The 18,865-nt window shown below is 41.2% G+C and overlaps 1 protein-coding gene across 9 annotated transcripts in view; it reads right to left on the bottom strand.

Annotated features, from left to right (window-relative positions):
- GRM7 (glutamate metabotropic receptor 7) overlaps positions 1-18,865 on the bottom strand; it is a 298,007-nt gene that overhangs the window by 56,374 nt on the left and 222,768 nt on the right. For 8 of the 9 annotated variants that reach the window (XM_057422883.1, XM_057422885.1, XM_057422878.1 and 5 more), the window contains one exon: positions 12,661-13,596. The exons of the other annotated variant lie outside the window; for it this stretch is intronic. In XM_057422883.1, the coding sequence (XP_057278866.1) occupies positions 12,661-13,596 (936 nt within the window). The remainder of the gene's footprint in view (positions 1-12,660; positions 13,597-18,865) is intronic. 9 annotated transcript variants of the gene reach the window in all.

Genomic DNA, 18,865 nt, shown 5'->3' with positions numbered 1-18,865 from the left:
TCTCCCCAAAAAAGCATGCTAGAAGAGGATCAAGGTTACAGGAATATATCAATTCCTCTGGGAAACCACATCATCTTTGGAATGGACTTATCTCAAGCCTCACATACTCAGGAAATTCAAAATAACCATTAAAATACATTATCATGAATTGAAACTATCTGCAAAGACATTCAAATAAATTTACCCTTCCCTATTCTGAGCAAATGAGATAATTTTATGATTACTTCCTTGCAAACTAACTTTGAAGAGCTATTTTATAATTATACAGTTACCCCTTGTTCATATATGTAGCTATCCTGAGGCACGTGTGACTATTCACACTATTCAGAAGTGTTATTCACGAAATAGGATTTTGCAAGACTGAGATTTTACTGTTGCTGCCATAGAGATACAGCAAGCTTGAAAAAATCCCCCACTAACACCCAACAGCAGTTGCATGGTCGATGCAACAGCTCTGCTGGAGAAATTACGTTGTCAGTTCAAGAGAGTTTGACATTGCAGAGATTTCAAAATGCAAGCAAAAAGAAAAGTTTCATCAACAAGGTAATTACTCTTCTGGACTCAATGGAACTGCAATTATTTCATGTTGAGGTGTTGTCAGTTTATGCTGCAGATAAAAACTGTTAGGTAACGCTGACAGGGGCCTATGCAGAGATTGCTTTTCAGATGTAAAATTCTCCTGGCAGTTCTACATTTTCCAAAAAAAAAAACCAAAACCATAAGGAACCAAAAAAGTACATGTCAACACTATGCATTAAACACCCACATGTTTTTTCCTTTAAGAATTACATTGCTTTTTAGCCAGAGGCAGTTAAGTTTGCACTAGAAATCACAGAGGATAAAGATACCCTTCTTCCACACCTTCCTTTGGCAACTTTTTGAAGTTCTGCGCTTGCGTGCACCCAACGGGAATTTGTGCCCAAAGAGTTAGGGCCAAATACCTCTGCCACTTCTAGGACTCAGAATAGGCGGTGTGAAAAGGCACAAAAATCACCCCCAACTCTGCTGTCTCAGGCAATCCGAGATCGTTCATACCTTATAAATCCCGGTTAACTGGGCACAACTGAAATGCAGAAGGCTGAGGAGGAGCTGAATGACTCCCCACTTTGCCTACTTGGTGCAGCAGTTCGCCTGCTCTATGCTATAGTAGTGACACGGAAGAACATTTTTCCCTGAATGCCAGTGAAAAATTATTCATTTATGGTTTTAGCCCAGAACATCCTCCCCCTTCCCCCAACGTGGTGCCTGCAGTTGCATGTCCTGCCATGATGCATTCTCAGAGACCTGCAGTTCCTCTTCAAGGGAAGAATATTTTCAGTTACACACTTCTGGTCTGCTGAAGTGGTTCAGAGAGGAAGACCACAGACCACAGCAGGGAATCTGGCTGCCCTGTTGCATTGTATCCTGGTCACTGTGGCACAGTGGACAGGGGTGACCCTCTCTGGATCTGGGTAGGGGTATTTTCCCCTCTATAATGCATGGACCTTTCATTTTTTTTTTACATCCAAATCAGATTTTTTTCTCTCTGCTCAACACAGAAGGGAAAGGAAGAGGCTAGAATTATCACAGCAAAGAGATCCTTCACTTTCCAGATCAGACATCAAAGCAGCATGCTTGCAGGCTTCAAAGAGTCCCTCGGTAACTGCAGAACTACCGCAGGGTTGCTAACAAAGTAATTTCTGCTTAAATGAATACATCTCTGTTATGAGACAGCCACATACAAATTTAAATGTAGCATTATTACCCCATTATGGAGATACCTGCTTCAATAATTGAAAATTTCACAAAATAAATTGGTTGTTAATTATCTTTTAGCTTTCACCTATACATTCCTGTAAGGCTATTACCGTATAAGCGTGAACACAACGACTGCACCACTTATACCTGACTAACGGTTGGTGGCATCCCTTCATCGGAAATGCACACCCTCCTCCTTAGGTAATTATGTGGAACATGATTGTGGCCTTGGGCTCTGCCTGCTCAGTGTTTTCAATTAGATTTTACTACAAAAGTACATCTTAACATTAAAGGAGCATTACAATGCAGGAAATGTGATAAAACAGATCAATGTTAGATGCACCTTATGGTTCTGTTGTTTCAAGAATCACAATCACCATTAATTTATGGTCTTCTGAGTAGGATCTAATTACTCTAATCATCTCTTATTTCACCCAGAGTATGCACTTTTGCTGTTACCTAACTTTTAATTCCCGCCTTGACAATACAGACAACACAGACCTGCATTTTTAGCAGTGCTACAGCCTTTTACCAGCTTAGCTGAACTTAGGAGGATCTGAACACAATCAGATGATCAGGTGGGACATCTTTCAGACAGGATCAAGTGCAGGTAGAAATCCCTCTTCCAGAAGAGTCCTGACCTGGGAATATGATGCAGCACCAAAATGTCTGTATTCTTCCAGTCACTAAAGATGCCTCTTTGGAGTACAGGTGACAGATCCCATACCCTGGCCGAATCCTGGGTGGTACTTTCCTGCCCAGTTTGCACTGCCCAATCTTAGCCACTTGATGATGCCATTATTAACATGGTTACCACAATCCTGAAGGGGCCCTCCACATATCCTGGCAATGAACATAGCCTGAGAACATATATAGAATTAAACACATCTCCCCACCTAAAACTGTATTCCTGAGCTCTGCTAAAATTGCTACATACCAGCTGATGCAATGTTTCTAACATGTAGTTTTTAAATCCATCTGTAAAATGCTTTAGGTTTCTTCTGCACACAAGGAGCCGTTACTATTGTTATTATTCTATTCATTTCTGAAACATTCCAATCTTTGCCTGTGGAACATTTACACAGATTAGTGGTGGATAAAAATCCAGAATCATAGATTCTCAGAAATAAGTGAAAATCAAAGCTCCTAAACCTCATTTAAGTATACAGAGATATTTCCCCACCACTCATTGTTTTCTATCCAGTGTAGAAATGCAATTACAAGAAATTTCACAGCAGCACACATTAATGCACCCATTTTGTCTCGCTTCAGAGTAGCAAAACCTTAGGAAATACTTAACACTTTACAAAAGTGACTCAGAAGTGCTTTTGAGATACTGAGTGTCAAATCCAGGGCATAGAAATGCAGTTTCATTAGTGTAAAGGAGATTGCAATTGGATGACCCAGAGCCAGGTTCCATTTCTTACGCGATTGCTCCTTTTTTATGTGTTGCTTTCTGCAAAGACCCCAGCAGCTTTGCTTGTGCAACGCATCATGGTGTTGCTTGCATAGTCTAAGCAGAAAGAGGGCTTGTTTCCCAGGCTGAGCTCTGCAGCACTGCAACTCTGTGCTCCCACCTCTGACCGACACGAGTGCCTGGGACAGCAGCAAGTCCCATGCATGGCACCTCTGGCCCGCTGCCTCAGAGAAACGTGCATTGAGGGCAGTGGTTGCTCGGTATGAATGGAATGCTTTTACATCCGTCTCCTCTTGTTGGAGAGAGCTGTATGGAAGATAGCTCTCAGTCATAGCAGAAGGATTGCACTCAGTGCAATGCAAAGCTGCAGGAAAGCATGCAGGATTTTGTACAGCAGAGGAATTAGTGTCCCCAGTCTGCCCCACAGCCCAGGCAGAACCCAAGCCCCCGCACTATCTGCATAGAGAACCAACCCCTTTTGCAGCACAGGAGACAGGCTGACTTGTCAGGCATAGGCAGCCATGCAGAAACACAAACCCACGCTCCTCACTTTCCATGCACAACTCTCCCATGGCAAGCGGGAAGGTACATTTAAAGCTTGAGATAAGGCAATGAAATTATAAAACAGCCTGTCTCTTCTAGAGATATTGCCTCAGGCACATCCTGCATAGCCACAAAGTAAAGCAGCTTCAAGTTTTCTTAAAAATACAGCCACCACCCTGAAGTAAATCTAGCTTTCATTGCGCATCTCCTCATGAATCTCAGAGCTGAACAGCCTTCATCCGATCCATCTCCTGCTAACAAGTCATGCTTGTCCTCCAAGGGAGCAGGTACAATATCATGTCACAGCAACCCCTAAATCACCAACCCAAGCAGCCAACATTCCATCATCCTCCAGCCTTGACTGCAGAAGGGAGAGTACAGCACTGGAAGTACCAATCTCCCACCCTTTCTGGCATCAAATGGTCTACCAACTGGTCTACCAATTTATCTCTCTGTTCATGACCCCAAGCCATTTTCTGTCATGTCAAACAGAAGTGACAAATAACCACATTTCTCTTCACCATGCCAAAGTGTCAGGGTCTGGCACAAACCCCACCCAGCCCCCTTTGCTTTCCTTCCCCCCCAGATTTTTTTACAGCAGCTTATTATGTTGGGGAGATGGGGCAGGTATTCCTGATGAGGACATCTACTCCCTGAAGCGGTAAGTAAAACCTCCAAAGCAATCCAGTCAGTAACACTGGATTTTTTCTGAGTTATACTCTCCCTTAGGAGTTCTTAAAAGCAGCTGCTAAAAGCCTTCCTTAAGCCAGCTATATTCAATAAGCAGCAGGTCCTCGAGTGCCTGTTTGTTTAGGGAAGAAACCTCCCACCAAAGCACCAGGGAGAGACAACAAGAATGTGGCTCGGGAACTCAAAATTCCTGTACCACTTACTGCTTCAATGATATGTATGTAAATATTGACTTTTCATTTTAGGGTTAAACCATTAGTAGCAGTGACACGTTAGAAGCTTTTTGTGCTATTTTTTGACTAGTAACAGCATCCCTTTCCATCTGGAAGATGAAATGATTGCAAGAAATAATTAAATAGATCTTATTGAGAACTTTACCAAGAATTATGTGTTTAAGAGTTTTGATTAGTTCTACAGAAATTAACTCTGAAACTCTATAGACCCTCAAAGTTATTCACAAGGCTTCTCATATACTTTTGCAGTAGTGCTCTTATTTATCCTGATGAAAATACAAGCCACCAGGATAACTTCTGTAACAAAGGTCATTACCCCAAAAGATTTACTGATTATTTCATTTCTAGATTTCAAAGAACACTCAATTTTCCCCTCACTTCAAATGAAAAGCTGTGTACTCACTGTGAATAGCCCAATACTGTACTGAACAGGGCATTTCTGTATAGTCTGTCCTTGGGGGATGTCCAGACCTCACAGCTCCAGCCTGGAGATCCTTAAATGAAATTAAGTGAAGCTGCTTTTCAGTTCAGGCTTGTCTCAGGACAACTCTAATGATAGATCCTTATATTCCATGGTTTCCTTGGGGATACAATCTTGAGGCTGGATAAAATTAGGAACTTCAGCATGTTCTGAACATGCAGATCCCTAAGATAACGAAGCAATGAGTGAACTGAAATGACATCAATGAAAAAAATTAGTATTTGTGGTTAACGAGTTTCACGCAGGTACTATTACTAGAATGCTGCTTTAAATGAAAGCTTTAAATTAGAATGTTGCTTTAAATAAGCCCCAAATCATGGAAAATTGAAAGTCACTTTCCCTGTTAGCCAAAAAGCCTGATTTTCTCCACTGTTCAACATATAAAACTCCAACAAATGTTGCATTAAAATCCTCATAACTCCAATCCACATATGTAAAGTTGCTATAGCAACTGTCATCTCAAGTCTTCCCAAGGGAGAAAATAAATGTGTGTCCCACCTGGTTAATTGGTATTTGTGTTACAGAGAATTGAAGGGTAACCTAGTTTCACCAGAAAATAGAATATATTCTGAAGTGCTACCATCTTAATGTGACATTATTTAATCTGAATAAGAATCCACTTTGCATATGTCTTCAAATAACAGTATTTATGTAACATTCCACACAATAAGTAAAATGTTGCTTCCAAATATGCCCGATTTACCCTATTTATGGATTTGAATAAAATGGGCATTAGAAAATAGAGACACAAGAAGGAAGGTGGAAGTGTTGATGGGATTAAGGACTTCAAACTTTATAATGGTTGTATTACATTAAAACAAACCCCTGCAACCAAAGGTTCATGCAGTTTGGATGCAAAAATAAGCTAATGTAAGAAAACGAGTGTATGATCAGCTTTTCCCCATTTCTCTTCATTCCGGGATGAATAAAGCTCCCAACCAGGAGGACCACACTGGCTGAGAAAACATCATCACTCACAGTTAAGACTATACATTTTTTTTATTTGAAAAATGTCCTGAAAATAATTCAAGAAAAATCCCATTTGGAGAATATATTCAAGAGCACGTTGACAGTTATTACTAGCTTGTAAATATATCCAGAAATGTATTATTTTAATCTTAGCCATTACTAAATAAAAGTAATCACAGCCTCAAGGCAATAAAATCTCTGTGAAACATAAAAAATATAATGATGGCACATCCCTCTATATTAGTTCAATGACATAACTCGAGAAAATATCTTCGGGGAATATTCACCATACACAACTATATTTGAACATAGTTAAAGAGTACAGATACGGACTCCAAACCTGCAGAGACAATGATTTCTTTTAATTTCCTGGTTATAGCTCTGGTAACATTCCAAATTGCACACCTCCTTCAAAAGGGGAAGAGCACACTCATGGGAACCACACACCTGCACGTGCTAACACGTGCTGCCATCAGTCTGAGGAGAACTCCAAATGTAATGTACTGCAATGCAAAGCAGTGAGAGGTCTTGGGCAATGCCCAAAGGGATTCTGGCATTTCTGCTACATAAAGCAGATTGATGTTCAGGTTTGCCATTAAAGGGACCTAATTTTTCAGTATTACATTCTAGGGATTCAGGAAATTCAATTTAAGCTGCAATGTGTGTGTGTATATATATTTAGTATTACCATATATATAGTAATACTAAATAACTGTAGGAGAGGAAAATAGCTTGTGAGCTCATAGTCTTTCCTAATTAGAGCTAAACACTGTTAGAAGAAAGGGAGAATACCCAGACAAGAAAAAAACCCACACTAACCAAGGTTATTTAACACAAACCCACCAGCAATTCCTCCTGCCCCGTTAATCTCTGCATACCACCAATAATGTAGCAAAATTCAATATTTCCATTGTCTCCTATTGCATCCTTCCTGTGCAGACTTTTTTAATAGAATAGATTATTTCTAAAAGCTCCTTTGAATTTGGGATATGTGTTTTAGCTCAGCTACTTTCCTAGGAGATTCTCCTGTCAGCAAGGAGGAGAGGGATGGAGCAGCTCCAGGAAGGATAATGCTCTCTAGGCTTGCTGCCAGGCTCCACAGGGATCTGCTGCCTGATCTTGCCACTTGGCACCAAATGCTGGCGAGCAGGACCCTGGGGCCGTGCTGTGCACAGCCAGCCTTATGGATAGAGCTGCTTCATGGTGGCTCCACTGGAGGACAATGAAGGTGAGTTTCTGTCTGTATTGCTGCTGAAGGTACGGCGTGAGGATGCCATGCACAGCCCTGGGAGGTGTACTTCTATCCACCTGTATCAGCTACATTTCAATATTCACTTAATCATGACTACAGCTATGTCACACAACACAGGTTAGAAAACATGGTAATGAGAAGTGTTAAAAAGTATTGGTTTAATAATAAATAGACTTTTATGTACAGAAAAAGTAAACCAGTATCTGAATGGCTCTCCATATATCACATTGATTTAACTACAGATGCTTCTTTCCCTTCAGCTCGCTTTTACCATGAAAGTATTGCCTCCGGAAATAATTTTCAAACATTTACATAATATTTCAAACTAAACTATTTATAAAATATTTACGTCAGTTTTTAAAATATTTACATTACAAGAGAGACTAACAGCAAACCAGCAAACTGCTACTGCCACCTGTTAAGTGGTGTTTCCAAAATGTGTCAGAGCACATCCCATGCTCTGCCATCCTGGTGCCCTTTGCACTGTCTAAAAGGAAAACAATAAAAAACGCCATGAAATAAAAATGTGACTTCATGAAACCAGGTTAATCCAAATACATCTCCTGAAACTCAACAGAAGTACACTGCCATGGAACAGCCTTCCCATGGAAGGAGCTAACGCGGCATCCCCACGGCAGCATCCTCAGCCTGTGTGAGGCACCGTGTAAGGTGGAGCATGCAGAGGTCACTGTGCTGCATGCAGGGACAGAGCATGGAGACTTGGCCCCAAAATGCTAGCCCTGGCAATCCCCTACTGCACTGCCCTGCCTCTGGAAATGAGTTAGAAATCAGATAATCAAAGTAAAGGTGAATGAACAACCAGCCAAGAGGCTGCAGGGACTAATCAATCTCCAGTGCAGGATAGCGCAGGGCAGGGTGTGAGGCACAGCTTCTCCCAGGACGCATTCCCACACCACCTGCATACCTTCCCATCCTTTTACTTCCATACTCTAAAATTTTGACTCAATGTGGCTTATTGATTTAGCCGTGCTTTGCCTGACCTTACCGAGCAATCTGTGCTCTTTTCAAGTGCCACTTTGTATTGACTCTGCCGTGGAGCTATGACTCCTATAATTGGTTTAACAGCTCTTTGAGGCCATTTTGCTTCTGATAAGATACCCACACATCCACAGAGAATTTAAAACAGTTTTGTTGTCAAAAACAATTACTCCAGGACCATAAAAAGTAGCATTTCATGCCTACAGTCCCCCTACAAACATTCGGGTTAACAAGCTGAGCAACACCAAAGCAGGAGCTGGACATTGACAGGGATTCACACCGTCCCCAGTCCTCAACCCCCAAAACCCACTGACTTCAGCTGATGATGGTTTTGATAGTTAGGAGCTGCTCAGAGCTGAACAGTAAGTGAAACTTTCTTTTCTGTAGGGACTCCTCTCCATATTTAGTGGCTTTCTACCAAATACATACTGAAGTTAGGATCTTTCTAAGCAATGCATGATTCCAGTCCCCAGTACCTTGTCCTGGTACTCAAAGATTACACCAGCATTTTAGAATACACACTAATAGTTATAGGAAAACACAAAAAAAACCACCTCACCCCAAAACAGAACCCCCAAACCCCAGACAACAGCAACAATGCCCATGCTTGGAGCAATGGCTACATGACCATTGCATTAAAGCCAATGAAACTCAAGGAATGGTGAAACCTGGTAAGGACCATATTGCACACAGGAAACAACATGCTGCATTACCAAACCAACCCTATAAATTATAACTGACCATGTGTTTTATGAGTTTTTTGATAATGGACAAAGAAACTGACTGAGTAAATGCAAGCTGTAAGAAGTTTGAGAATCCACTTTTTCCATGTGCCAACTCCCATACTCCTCATGTTTTATCTTCAATCTGTAGCACAAACTCTGATATCTGGCCTTCGTCAAACCATGCTACTTCCCTCCAGTCTGCTGCAAATGCTACTGCTTGAATTATTTGCCTTTTATGAATTACTTGCAGCATACTTCTTTTCTTTTCCTGTTGCTGCTATTTTCTACACTGAACAAGGTAGGTATTTTCAATATGCTTTCTACCAAACAACATTATGCTTGTATTTATTGATAAAATAAATCCATACAATGAAATTCACAATGTTATATATAACACCATTTCTCAGTTTAAAAGATTGTGTTGCATGAGACTTTCAGCAGGTGCAATTTCCATTTCAGCAACGACCTGGGTGGCTAAGCTTAGCACAATATTTTCCAGAGAAAATACCTGACAGGAAATCGCTAGCAATCACAAAAAAAAGCACAATCACCTCTCCCTTGCTCAAAAAGGAGAGACAGAGAAGAAAGCAAAGCAGGAAAGCCACTGCAGCTCCGTCTCTGTGTAGAGCAGAAGGGGGAAAGAGCCCCAGCAAAGCCATTGATGGAGAGCTCAGTTCTGGCACTGTGCCTGGGTCAAATGTGCTACCCAACATGGGGCAGTGCTGGTCAAAACACAGCAGCTTTCAGTCCCAGGGACTGCAGTCAGTCTCAGCAGCATTGGAAGAGCTTGGGCTGTGACAATCAGCAGGTAGTAGAGTCCCTTAACCCCAGCACACCCCTTCTGTGGGCGCACCAAGCAGCAGGAGCACAGCAAAGAGAAAAGCTGTTTCTGTTGCCCAGTTTCCTCTTCTGTGCTCTGTGTGAAACCGAATTAACCATCATTTCTTTTGCTCTCCTACACACATTTGTACAAGAATCTTACACTTTCAAAGAAGTACAGGGTAATTCAGCTCTATGACTACATGGAAACCATAGTTTTTGCTATGAAATGATCTTGAATGCTGGCAGCAGCCTTTGAAATTCTTTGGGTCTTTCTATCATCTGGTTAAATCTTTGCAGACAACAATTTAAAGCACTTCATCTTGGTCACCTGCAGGCCTAAGGCATTCCCAGGCAGGGAGCACAAAAGCTGCACTGTACCCCCTGCTCCAGACCAAAGTTACAAATGGGCCCAACTGTGTTTAAAGCTGCTTATGCTGTTTCTTATCTCTCCCTCAACAGGGAGAACAGAGATGTTTGAAGCAATTGTAAGGCTTGGCAGACCTCTTTTTCAATTGAAATTAATTCCCTTTAGGGATGCAGTGGCTGCCTGTAAAGCCCATTGCAGAGGTGAGATGATACATGAAAACCTCTACAACCTCTGCTTCCACCTGAGTGACCCCCTCTACCACCAGTGAACTGGGGCCAAAACAATTGCAATTTCTGTACACCACTTCCTGAATAGCAGAGAACAAAGCTCTGATGCAGGCATCTTCCTATGGAACAGGCTTGTAGCCAAATCAGACTTTCCCGAATGATATCGCTGTCCTGCAATTGTACTTCAATAGCCTGTAAGTTTAACAGTACATGTTTGGAAATTATGCCCCTGGCATAAAATGAGATGTTAGCTGGGATCTGACATTTGCTCACTCATTTAAAACATGCAATAATTTTATCCGCAGCGGTGAGCTTGCTCAAGTCTCGTGTTAAAGAACAAATATTAAATGAAGACAGAGGTGGAAAAGAGGGAGCAAGAAGTCAAAACTCTTTCTGGCACAGGGGAGCTTGTGCTCAGTAAGTGGGGATAACTGACTGTACAGTACTAAATCCATGCAAAATCTGTCAGAGAGCATTTGAGGTGAGGCCAATGATGCCTAAATTCAGCCAGAGTATGCCCCAGGTGAGGAGACATGGCAGTGGTTTCCTCTGGGCTGGAAAAGTAGATGGGATGAGGCCTGGAGAGGGTAAAAAACCATTATGACAACAGTTCAGGACAGCCTAAGACTTTCACTTCTCCCTAAAGGCTAGGCTTGCAGGTATTTGCCAAAACACTCTTAAATTGCAGCTATCTTCAGACAAGATTCAGAAAGAAGTAGGTCCAGAGAGATCTCTATCACTGAGCGTTAGCTGAAGCCACTTGGGCAGCAACCTCCTGAGACCCAGGAGGTACCTGAAGTTGTAATGCTCAGTCACTCACAGTGATTTAGCCCTACACATCATAATAGCAGGTCCACTTGACTACTGTTCACTCAAAACACACAGCACAACTAAGGTTCTCCTTTTTTTAAATACTGCAGACTGAAAAGTCTTTTCTTGCCAACAGACTTTCCAACAACGTTTAGGGAAATGATCACAATGTCTTCTTGCTGTTTATTATAGTGTGCTTTCTCCAAGGTCCCCATCCCCACCAATAAACATAAAAAGAAGAAGAGTGTGACTTTCTCCTTATTGCTTTGTGCAAGACAAGAGAGATGCTGTTCACATTTGTACCTAAACTACCACAGCACCCACTGCAGCATGCTGGATTAGGACCCCAGCTAACTGCTGGTCCCTGCAGGGCTGATATTGTGTATTTACAAAAAGCACTTTAAACCTGATTTCTGTGGGTGGCAAAGCCCAAAGCATCTCTTCATATGCATATCTCCGATTGCCAGGGTGTATTTTCCTAAGCTGCCCACCTCATTTCCTCAGCTGCCAGTGCTGGAGCAGCTGAGAGCACAGGATGGGATCAGTGCCCACTGGAGCTCCGTGACTGACACACCATAGATTCCCCTGCAACATCTGAAGTCTCTCAAAGCCAATGGAAATCTGTTAATTGAGTTTGACAGCACTTTACATTAATTCATTTTCTTAACAATTTAACTAATGGATTAGAACCTAATATCTGGATGCTTTTTCTTAAGTCACTTATGTGTAACATTTTGGGCTGGCTTTTGGTGAAGGAATGCCATAGGCTTAAGTGGACCTCACTTATAAACAGAAGTGACCTGGCATTCACTCCAGGACTGGCTACACCCTTGCCATGAATCATTCAGTAAGTTTACCTGCGTTAGTTTAAAAATAACCCATGTTGAATTCAGTGTCAGTCTGGTTTCAGCACCCAGAGCTCAGGACCCTGTGGTGTAAATGAGGCTACCGCCTGTGAAGCAGAGAACTCACTCATCAGGCTATGCGCTGCCCTCAGTGCTGAACTCCAGAAGCACAGGAGTATATTTGAGTACTTTTTGACTCTTTTTTTGCTTACACCTTCTATTAAAAATTATTTAGCTAAGGGATGCTTCTTTCTGGACAATATGACAGCTAATTCTCACCCTACTGAAATGACAAAACTGAAACATATGCAACACTAAAACTCATGGTTAATGTGATTGTTATTGATCATTTGCCAGTTTATCAAATGAATAGCCCACCAGCTAACTGGAGAAGGAGAAAAGTGCTATATATATATCATGTCTTACTCACAAACTAACTGGATAGCCCATTTTAAAATCTATGTAAAGCTGACCATCAGTACGTAGTTTATAACTGTTATCAGTCCTCTTGTACCAGATGTATGTTTGTTCATCTTCACCTACCTTTTCAGCTGACTGGGCAGTGCCAAAAAATATTGGAATGAAGGCAAGCCATACTATACAGGTAGTGTACATAGTGAATCCAATGGGTTTAGCTTCATTAAAATTCTCTGGGACACCCCGAGTCTTGATGGCATACACAGTACATGTAACCATTAGAAGAATGCTATAACCCAAGGAACAAATGATTTGTAGATCCGTAATGTCACATTTGAGAACTCCTCTGGCTTGATCAGGGTTCATAGTTTTCTGCTCATCATAATCTATGATGATGTTGGGTGGGTCAACTGCAAACCAAATAAAGACACCTAGAAGCTGAACAGATATCAAACTTGACGTGATCGCCAGCTGCGATGTGGGGCTGATAAGCCGAGGTGCAGTCACAGACTTTTTGCCCTGTTCAAATATGCGGTAGATGCGGTTTGTTTTAGTTAACAGGGCTGCATAGCTGATGCACATCCCCAAGCCCAGGAAGATACGCCGGAAGGAGCACACTGCAACGTTTGGTTTGGCAATCATCAGAAATGTGATTATGTAGCACAGAAATATCCCTGTTAACAGGACATAGCTGAGTTCCCTCCCAGAAGCGCGGACAATGGGAGTGTCGTTATATCTGATGAATGTTGCCATGACAAAAATGGTGGCAATAATTCCCAGCATAGCTAAGAAGACAGGTATCACAGCCCAGGGTGAGTGCCACTCCAGCTTGACAATGGGTATTGAACGGCATCCTGTTCGGTTCTCGTTGGGCCGCTCGCTGTATGAGCAGAGCAGACATGTCACCTCGTCAGCCTGGTACTGATAGCCATCACAGAGCTCACAGTGCCAGCAGCATGGCATCCCCTTCACCATCTTCTTCCTCTCTCCCGGCTTGCAAGGCAGGCTGCAGACCGAGGACGGGACTTCACGCACGCCTTTGCCCCACTGCATTTCATCAATCTGCAAGGTATGTGAAATAGGAAGAGGCTGGTTATTTAGACATTATTGTCAGTCAGCTGGGGTGGGAATGGAAAAAAGGAGGACCAAGGGGGAACCTACAACAGAGAAAAGCCAAAAGTATAAACTTTATATGTGGTAGACTCCAGGAAAAGCAGCAGGAACCCCACAGTCTTCACATGGGACTCTAATGCATGACTGTATTTGGTGCCTTCATTTTCCATTTTTATTAGTAGCTAATTCTGATGGAATGACACACAACATCAGATAATACACTAGTGTGCTAACCTCTTGTTTCGTGAAAACTGTAAGAAAACTGCAATGGCTTGAGGGAAGGCAGCAGTTACATTCACAGGACTGATTTCCATGCATCTAAGAGCTTGAAGCTTCTTACCAAGACCACAATAATATATCTTCCTTCTTGGAACTACTACTGATCAGGTTAATACTTTAAATTAGGTGGAAATATGTCTTATATAGGGCATGGAATCAGTGAGAATGTGGCAAGATCTGCAAAACAAGCCATGTAAGAAATATGAAGGACAATAAAAATAGTCATCAATGAAAAATGTAATAATTAAATAATATTTAACTTCAAAGTCACATTCTGCTTTTGAAAGGCCAGACATGCCTCTGGGAATGCAAATTATAAACTATTATATTAAATAAATGGCAAGTCTCACTTGTTCTGCAGTCTCAAGAACCCTGAACTCCAAAGTATGTGCAACAAAGGCCCCAAATTGTGCAGAAAATTAAACTCAAAGAATTTCTAAATATTCTAATCTAAAGCCAGTTTCCAAGAAGAAGCGAGGTTTAGCATTGAATTCCCCCAGAAAATGTCAGTAGCTCCAATAGCTGGTGTTTGTGTGGCTGGTGTGTGTGTGGCTTTTCCAAATATAAAACCTGATGATATCCTGGGATAGATGCAAGTGTTATTAAAAACAAAATTTCAGCTATTATTTCTTTAGGTTACTTAAACGCTTACAAGCTCCGCTATTTTCCCTACAAGTAAAAAATTCTAAGAAGAGATTCTTGAATCAGCTGCCTTGATTATTAATGTATACAGGAAGAGTGAGGTTTGCAAGTCTTAAATTGAAGGATTAAGTTGAACTTTCCTAATTTAATTCAAAGCAGATTCTGTATCATCTTCATTTCATAGAATTAAAAAAACCCCTAAAGTCACATCTGCTCAAATATTATACCACCAAGAGTCTCTGCTGTGAGTGCTATAAAAATAATCCCTCAATAACAGATATTCTAGAGGTCTGCCACTGCTTGCGAAACTTCATTAACCTTCAATATTCACAACTTATTCTGAAAAAAAATTTGAATATCCATGAAGTCTTCTTTCATACTGTGCTGAGCTGAAGCTATGTAGCTTACAGAAACCAAAGGATGATAAAGGAGAGTAAAAAGACTTGCTTAACTGCACTGGTAAATGGTAGTTTTGTCTTACTGGAAGAGCATGCAGAAGAAGCCTGGAAATCCATTTCTATGCCTGCCTCTGTCATTGCTCCGACTGAAGGTTAGCAAACCCTTTACAAACCTGAAGTTGAATTCCTAGGTTGTGTGCATGCCTCGCAAGAGAGCTGCTGTAAGCTGGCATGTTCTGAGTAACTTACTTGCTGCAGAGGCACAACAAATGACCTTAGCCGGAAAGAAAACCAAAGAGGTAGCGAGCAAAGAGGACCAGTGCCAAGATTTCTGACCCATAAAACAGAGGTAAAAATTTCATAACAATTGCTTTAGAAACCCACTGACCAACAGTTTGCTGCTTCTTTTACTCCATCGCTGACTTGTATCTCACCTTCTTAACAGATAGACTGGTACAGGGTAACTATAACTTACCAGGGCTTGCACAGCTAGAAAGCAAGACACATAGATCCAGTCCAGATTATTTATTTTTCATCATAACTATTAAACACAGAAGTTACTTGATGCCCTTTTCACAGCATGCATTGAAATGAATTGAGAAAGGCATCTTAACTGTGTGGATTTCAATCCAGTCTGCAAGTGATGAAAGGATTTTCATCAATTTTCTGCAGGCTACTATCTCACAGAACCACAGAATTATTAATGTTATCATTCCCCCACCCCCTCCTTACGACTACAAAAGGATGAATTTCCATAGTCTCAAATGCATTCCATGGCATCGCTGGGTAGTTGGGACACCCTAAAGGTACTTCACTCTGCACAGATACTGTGTGTAAAGAGATAAATAGAAGATCAGGCAGAATTATGGAAAGTCCTTTTTCTCGTCTCCTGGGATGATGCCAAGCCAATTCTGCATCACTGCCGTCAGAAAGATTTGCAGCGTTCTGCTGCTTCTGGAGAGAAAATTAATGATGAAAACTGCCTGTCTGATAATCTACCTGGCACAAGAGCCTGGTGCTGAGAGATGAGAATCAAACTAGAGACACTTTCTCCACCCAGAAAATAATATTCCTGACAAAAAATTGCCTTTGAAATGAATAATTGTTTCATCACTTCTTTCAGAATGCAAACAAACCTAATAAAATGTTAATCTGTGCATTTGGCTGCTTTAGGATTGAATAATTGTGCCTGATGTACTTTTTCCTGTCCTTGCTTTCCCCTCCCTCCTTCTTCCATTTTTACTGCAGTTTCCTTGAAATAACTTAGCTTTTGAGAACCTGGATCTAACAAAGACTTCTATTGCAGCAAGTAATTGTTATCTTCAGCCACTTCTTTCATTTACTTAGATCTAAACCTCCTCAAATTCAATGACTTTTTTAGTCACTATGACCTGGAAACTGCTTACTTAAAGTTCTTGCTGAGTTCAGAGTTTCAAGATCAGGATCATAAAACTCTGATAATCAGCAAGGATAACTTTTCTTCACTACTACTGTAAGAGGACTTTCAACAAAACTAAAATAACAGAGCGTTTCTCTCAGGAGCAGGAAGTGCAGCAGTGGCTTAGTCGCTTCTTCCACAGGAAGGTAGCTGTGGTGCAGCCCACTTCCATGCCTACCCAAGATCTCACTGATGGCAAACCAGCAGCAGGAATATCTGAGCAGCATTTGGAGACAAAAACCACAGGAAAAGGAGCCACAGACTGCCATGACATGTCTAAATTTCTTGTTTTTAAGGGAGAGATGCAATAAAAGTGAAAATGGTTTTGAGAATGACGATTTCCAAACCCATTGTTTCAAAGCACAAACAGTCTTGCCTGTCAAGATTCACAACTAAACCACATCTACTAAAAACACAGATTAAAAGGTTAACTAGAGGCAGGGCAGACCCAGCACTAAGGAGGTCCATGCTGTTTTGCTGACACTGCCCCCAGGCCAGTTTGATCAACTTGGGCAAGGCACTTCACCTATGTTTTTTCTTCCATTTGCCCACCTATGAGCTGGAGGTACTGCCATTTATGTTTGTAACAAGGAGGTACTGCCATTTATGTTTGTAACAAAGACCTATAAAAATCTCTGAGAGCCACAGAGGAAGAGTGCTATGTATTTATAAATCCTACATTTCTATAAGCAAATATAATAAACTCTTAACCCAGAATCAAAAAGTGATTATGAAAATGCTAATCATAATCTAGAAAGCAGTAAGTAAACAATTTCATAAATCATCAGACAGGTCTTTTGCAATTAATACAAAAGTTGCTTTTATGTAGAACTTTCCATTTCAGTCATACATAGAAATAGCGCACAGAGGGTAACTGTGCTAACGATAAACTTCAAAGTTGGCCCTGCTTCATGGTACTTGGCTCCACTATGTTGAACTCGTGCACTGTTTTGCCCTACCACTACAGTACAGAGGAAAAACTCAAAACTGAAAAAACAAACAAACAAACAAAAAAGAAAACAAAAAGCTCCCTTCCAGATCCAGTGCCTTCCTTCCCCACAACCACAGAGCAATGAACTGTCTCAGTTAGGGGTTAACTCTAATTCTTATTTTCCTCAAGCTGTCCCAACTCCTACGTATTGCCCAGTTCATAAATGCCTTGAGCTAGAAGGATGGGATCTGTTTCCAATATAAACTCTCATTATGTTCACTACAGAACAAACATTAACAAGAAATGCTTAGTCTGTCTCATAAGGCCCATCATAATTGTTCATTTTAATGAATAAAGTAACTCAATATGTGTATATAATTTGAACACTGCCGCTTTATTTCTCACCACCACAAACATTTCTATAATGAGCTATTTGTTCTGAACTAAATTGTTCTGTGCAGTGTTTGATTAAAATAAAAATCAGTACAAAAATAATTACATTAGTGATAATTAACCTACTTGGGGAAAAAAAATGGCCACGTTCCCTGGTACGACTTTCATAACTGTGCCATTAATTTCATGGACACATTAGAAAACAATTGGGGAGGATTGTGCTCAGATTTATTGCCACCTTACAGATTGCTTTTAGACTCTAGTTACTAAGTCAGCAGTTTAAACAGTTTTTGTATGTTCAACTTTACAGATAGCTATATTTGCATGACTTAGCTTTTAGGGCTTAGCTATTAATGTTTTGTAATTAGTTTCTAAATCCAGGGCTTTAACATGCTAATGACTTTAAGCTAAGAATATGTCAATAACACATAGTTAACAGAGCCTTCTGCAAAATATCAACTAAAATCCCTTCAACTGATAACAGCAAGATAAGCCAAACTACAGATAAGGATGCAAAGCTACTCCACTGGCTTGACCAGGCAATGTAAAGAAGGTGTTTCACCTCATACTGTAACTTATTTCAATTTCACTGCCTGCATGGAATTGACAGAACAGTCTTAAGACAAGAGCAGAGCCTACAGGGTGAGGGAGGCAAAAAATCCCAACAGTTTCTGCTTGCCACAAACAAATCACTGCATTCTGAGCAGTGCAGGAACTGTGCATTTTCAGGATATGCAAAAAAATCCCCAGAAACTACAAAAACTCTATTTAAAGAGAATGATGATTTTAACAGAGGTAGTTCTGCTCTGGGTAACAACTGCACCCCTTCCCCTTCTGATGGGAGCCAAAGCTGTGGTCCCACCCAGCTCCTCCAATAGGACCTGGCTCTGCTTGCCCTTATACCCCTCGCTCGGGAGTCATCCTCTTCACCTGGGCGCTTGCAGCACAGGTTTGAGCCCAGCTCCACCTCAGCACCCTGGAATGAAGTTAAAACTGAGCTCACTCCCGCCTCTTCATTTTCTTTCCGTTTTGTGGCTTTAAAATCAAAGTCAAAATCCAGCTACTTCAAAGCAGCTTTTAAAATCTGTGCAGGGCAGAACTAGGGCACGTTAACCAGCAGCCCCCAAACCCCAGAGA

This window comes from Pezoporus wallicus, unplaced genomic scaffold (genome assembly GCF_028554395.1).
Source record: "Pezoporus wallicus isolate ANWC-B61680 ecotype Strahan unplaced genomic scaffold, APGP_CSIRO_Pwel_v1 contig_7073, whole genome shotgun sequence".
NCBI lineage: Eukaryota > Metazoa > Chordata > Aves > Psittaciformes > Psittacidae > Pezoporus > Pezoporus wallicus.
This window is presented reverse-complemented; position numbering and strand designations above follow the sequence as displayed.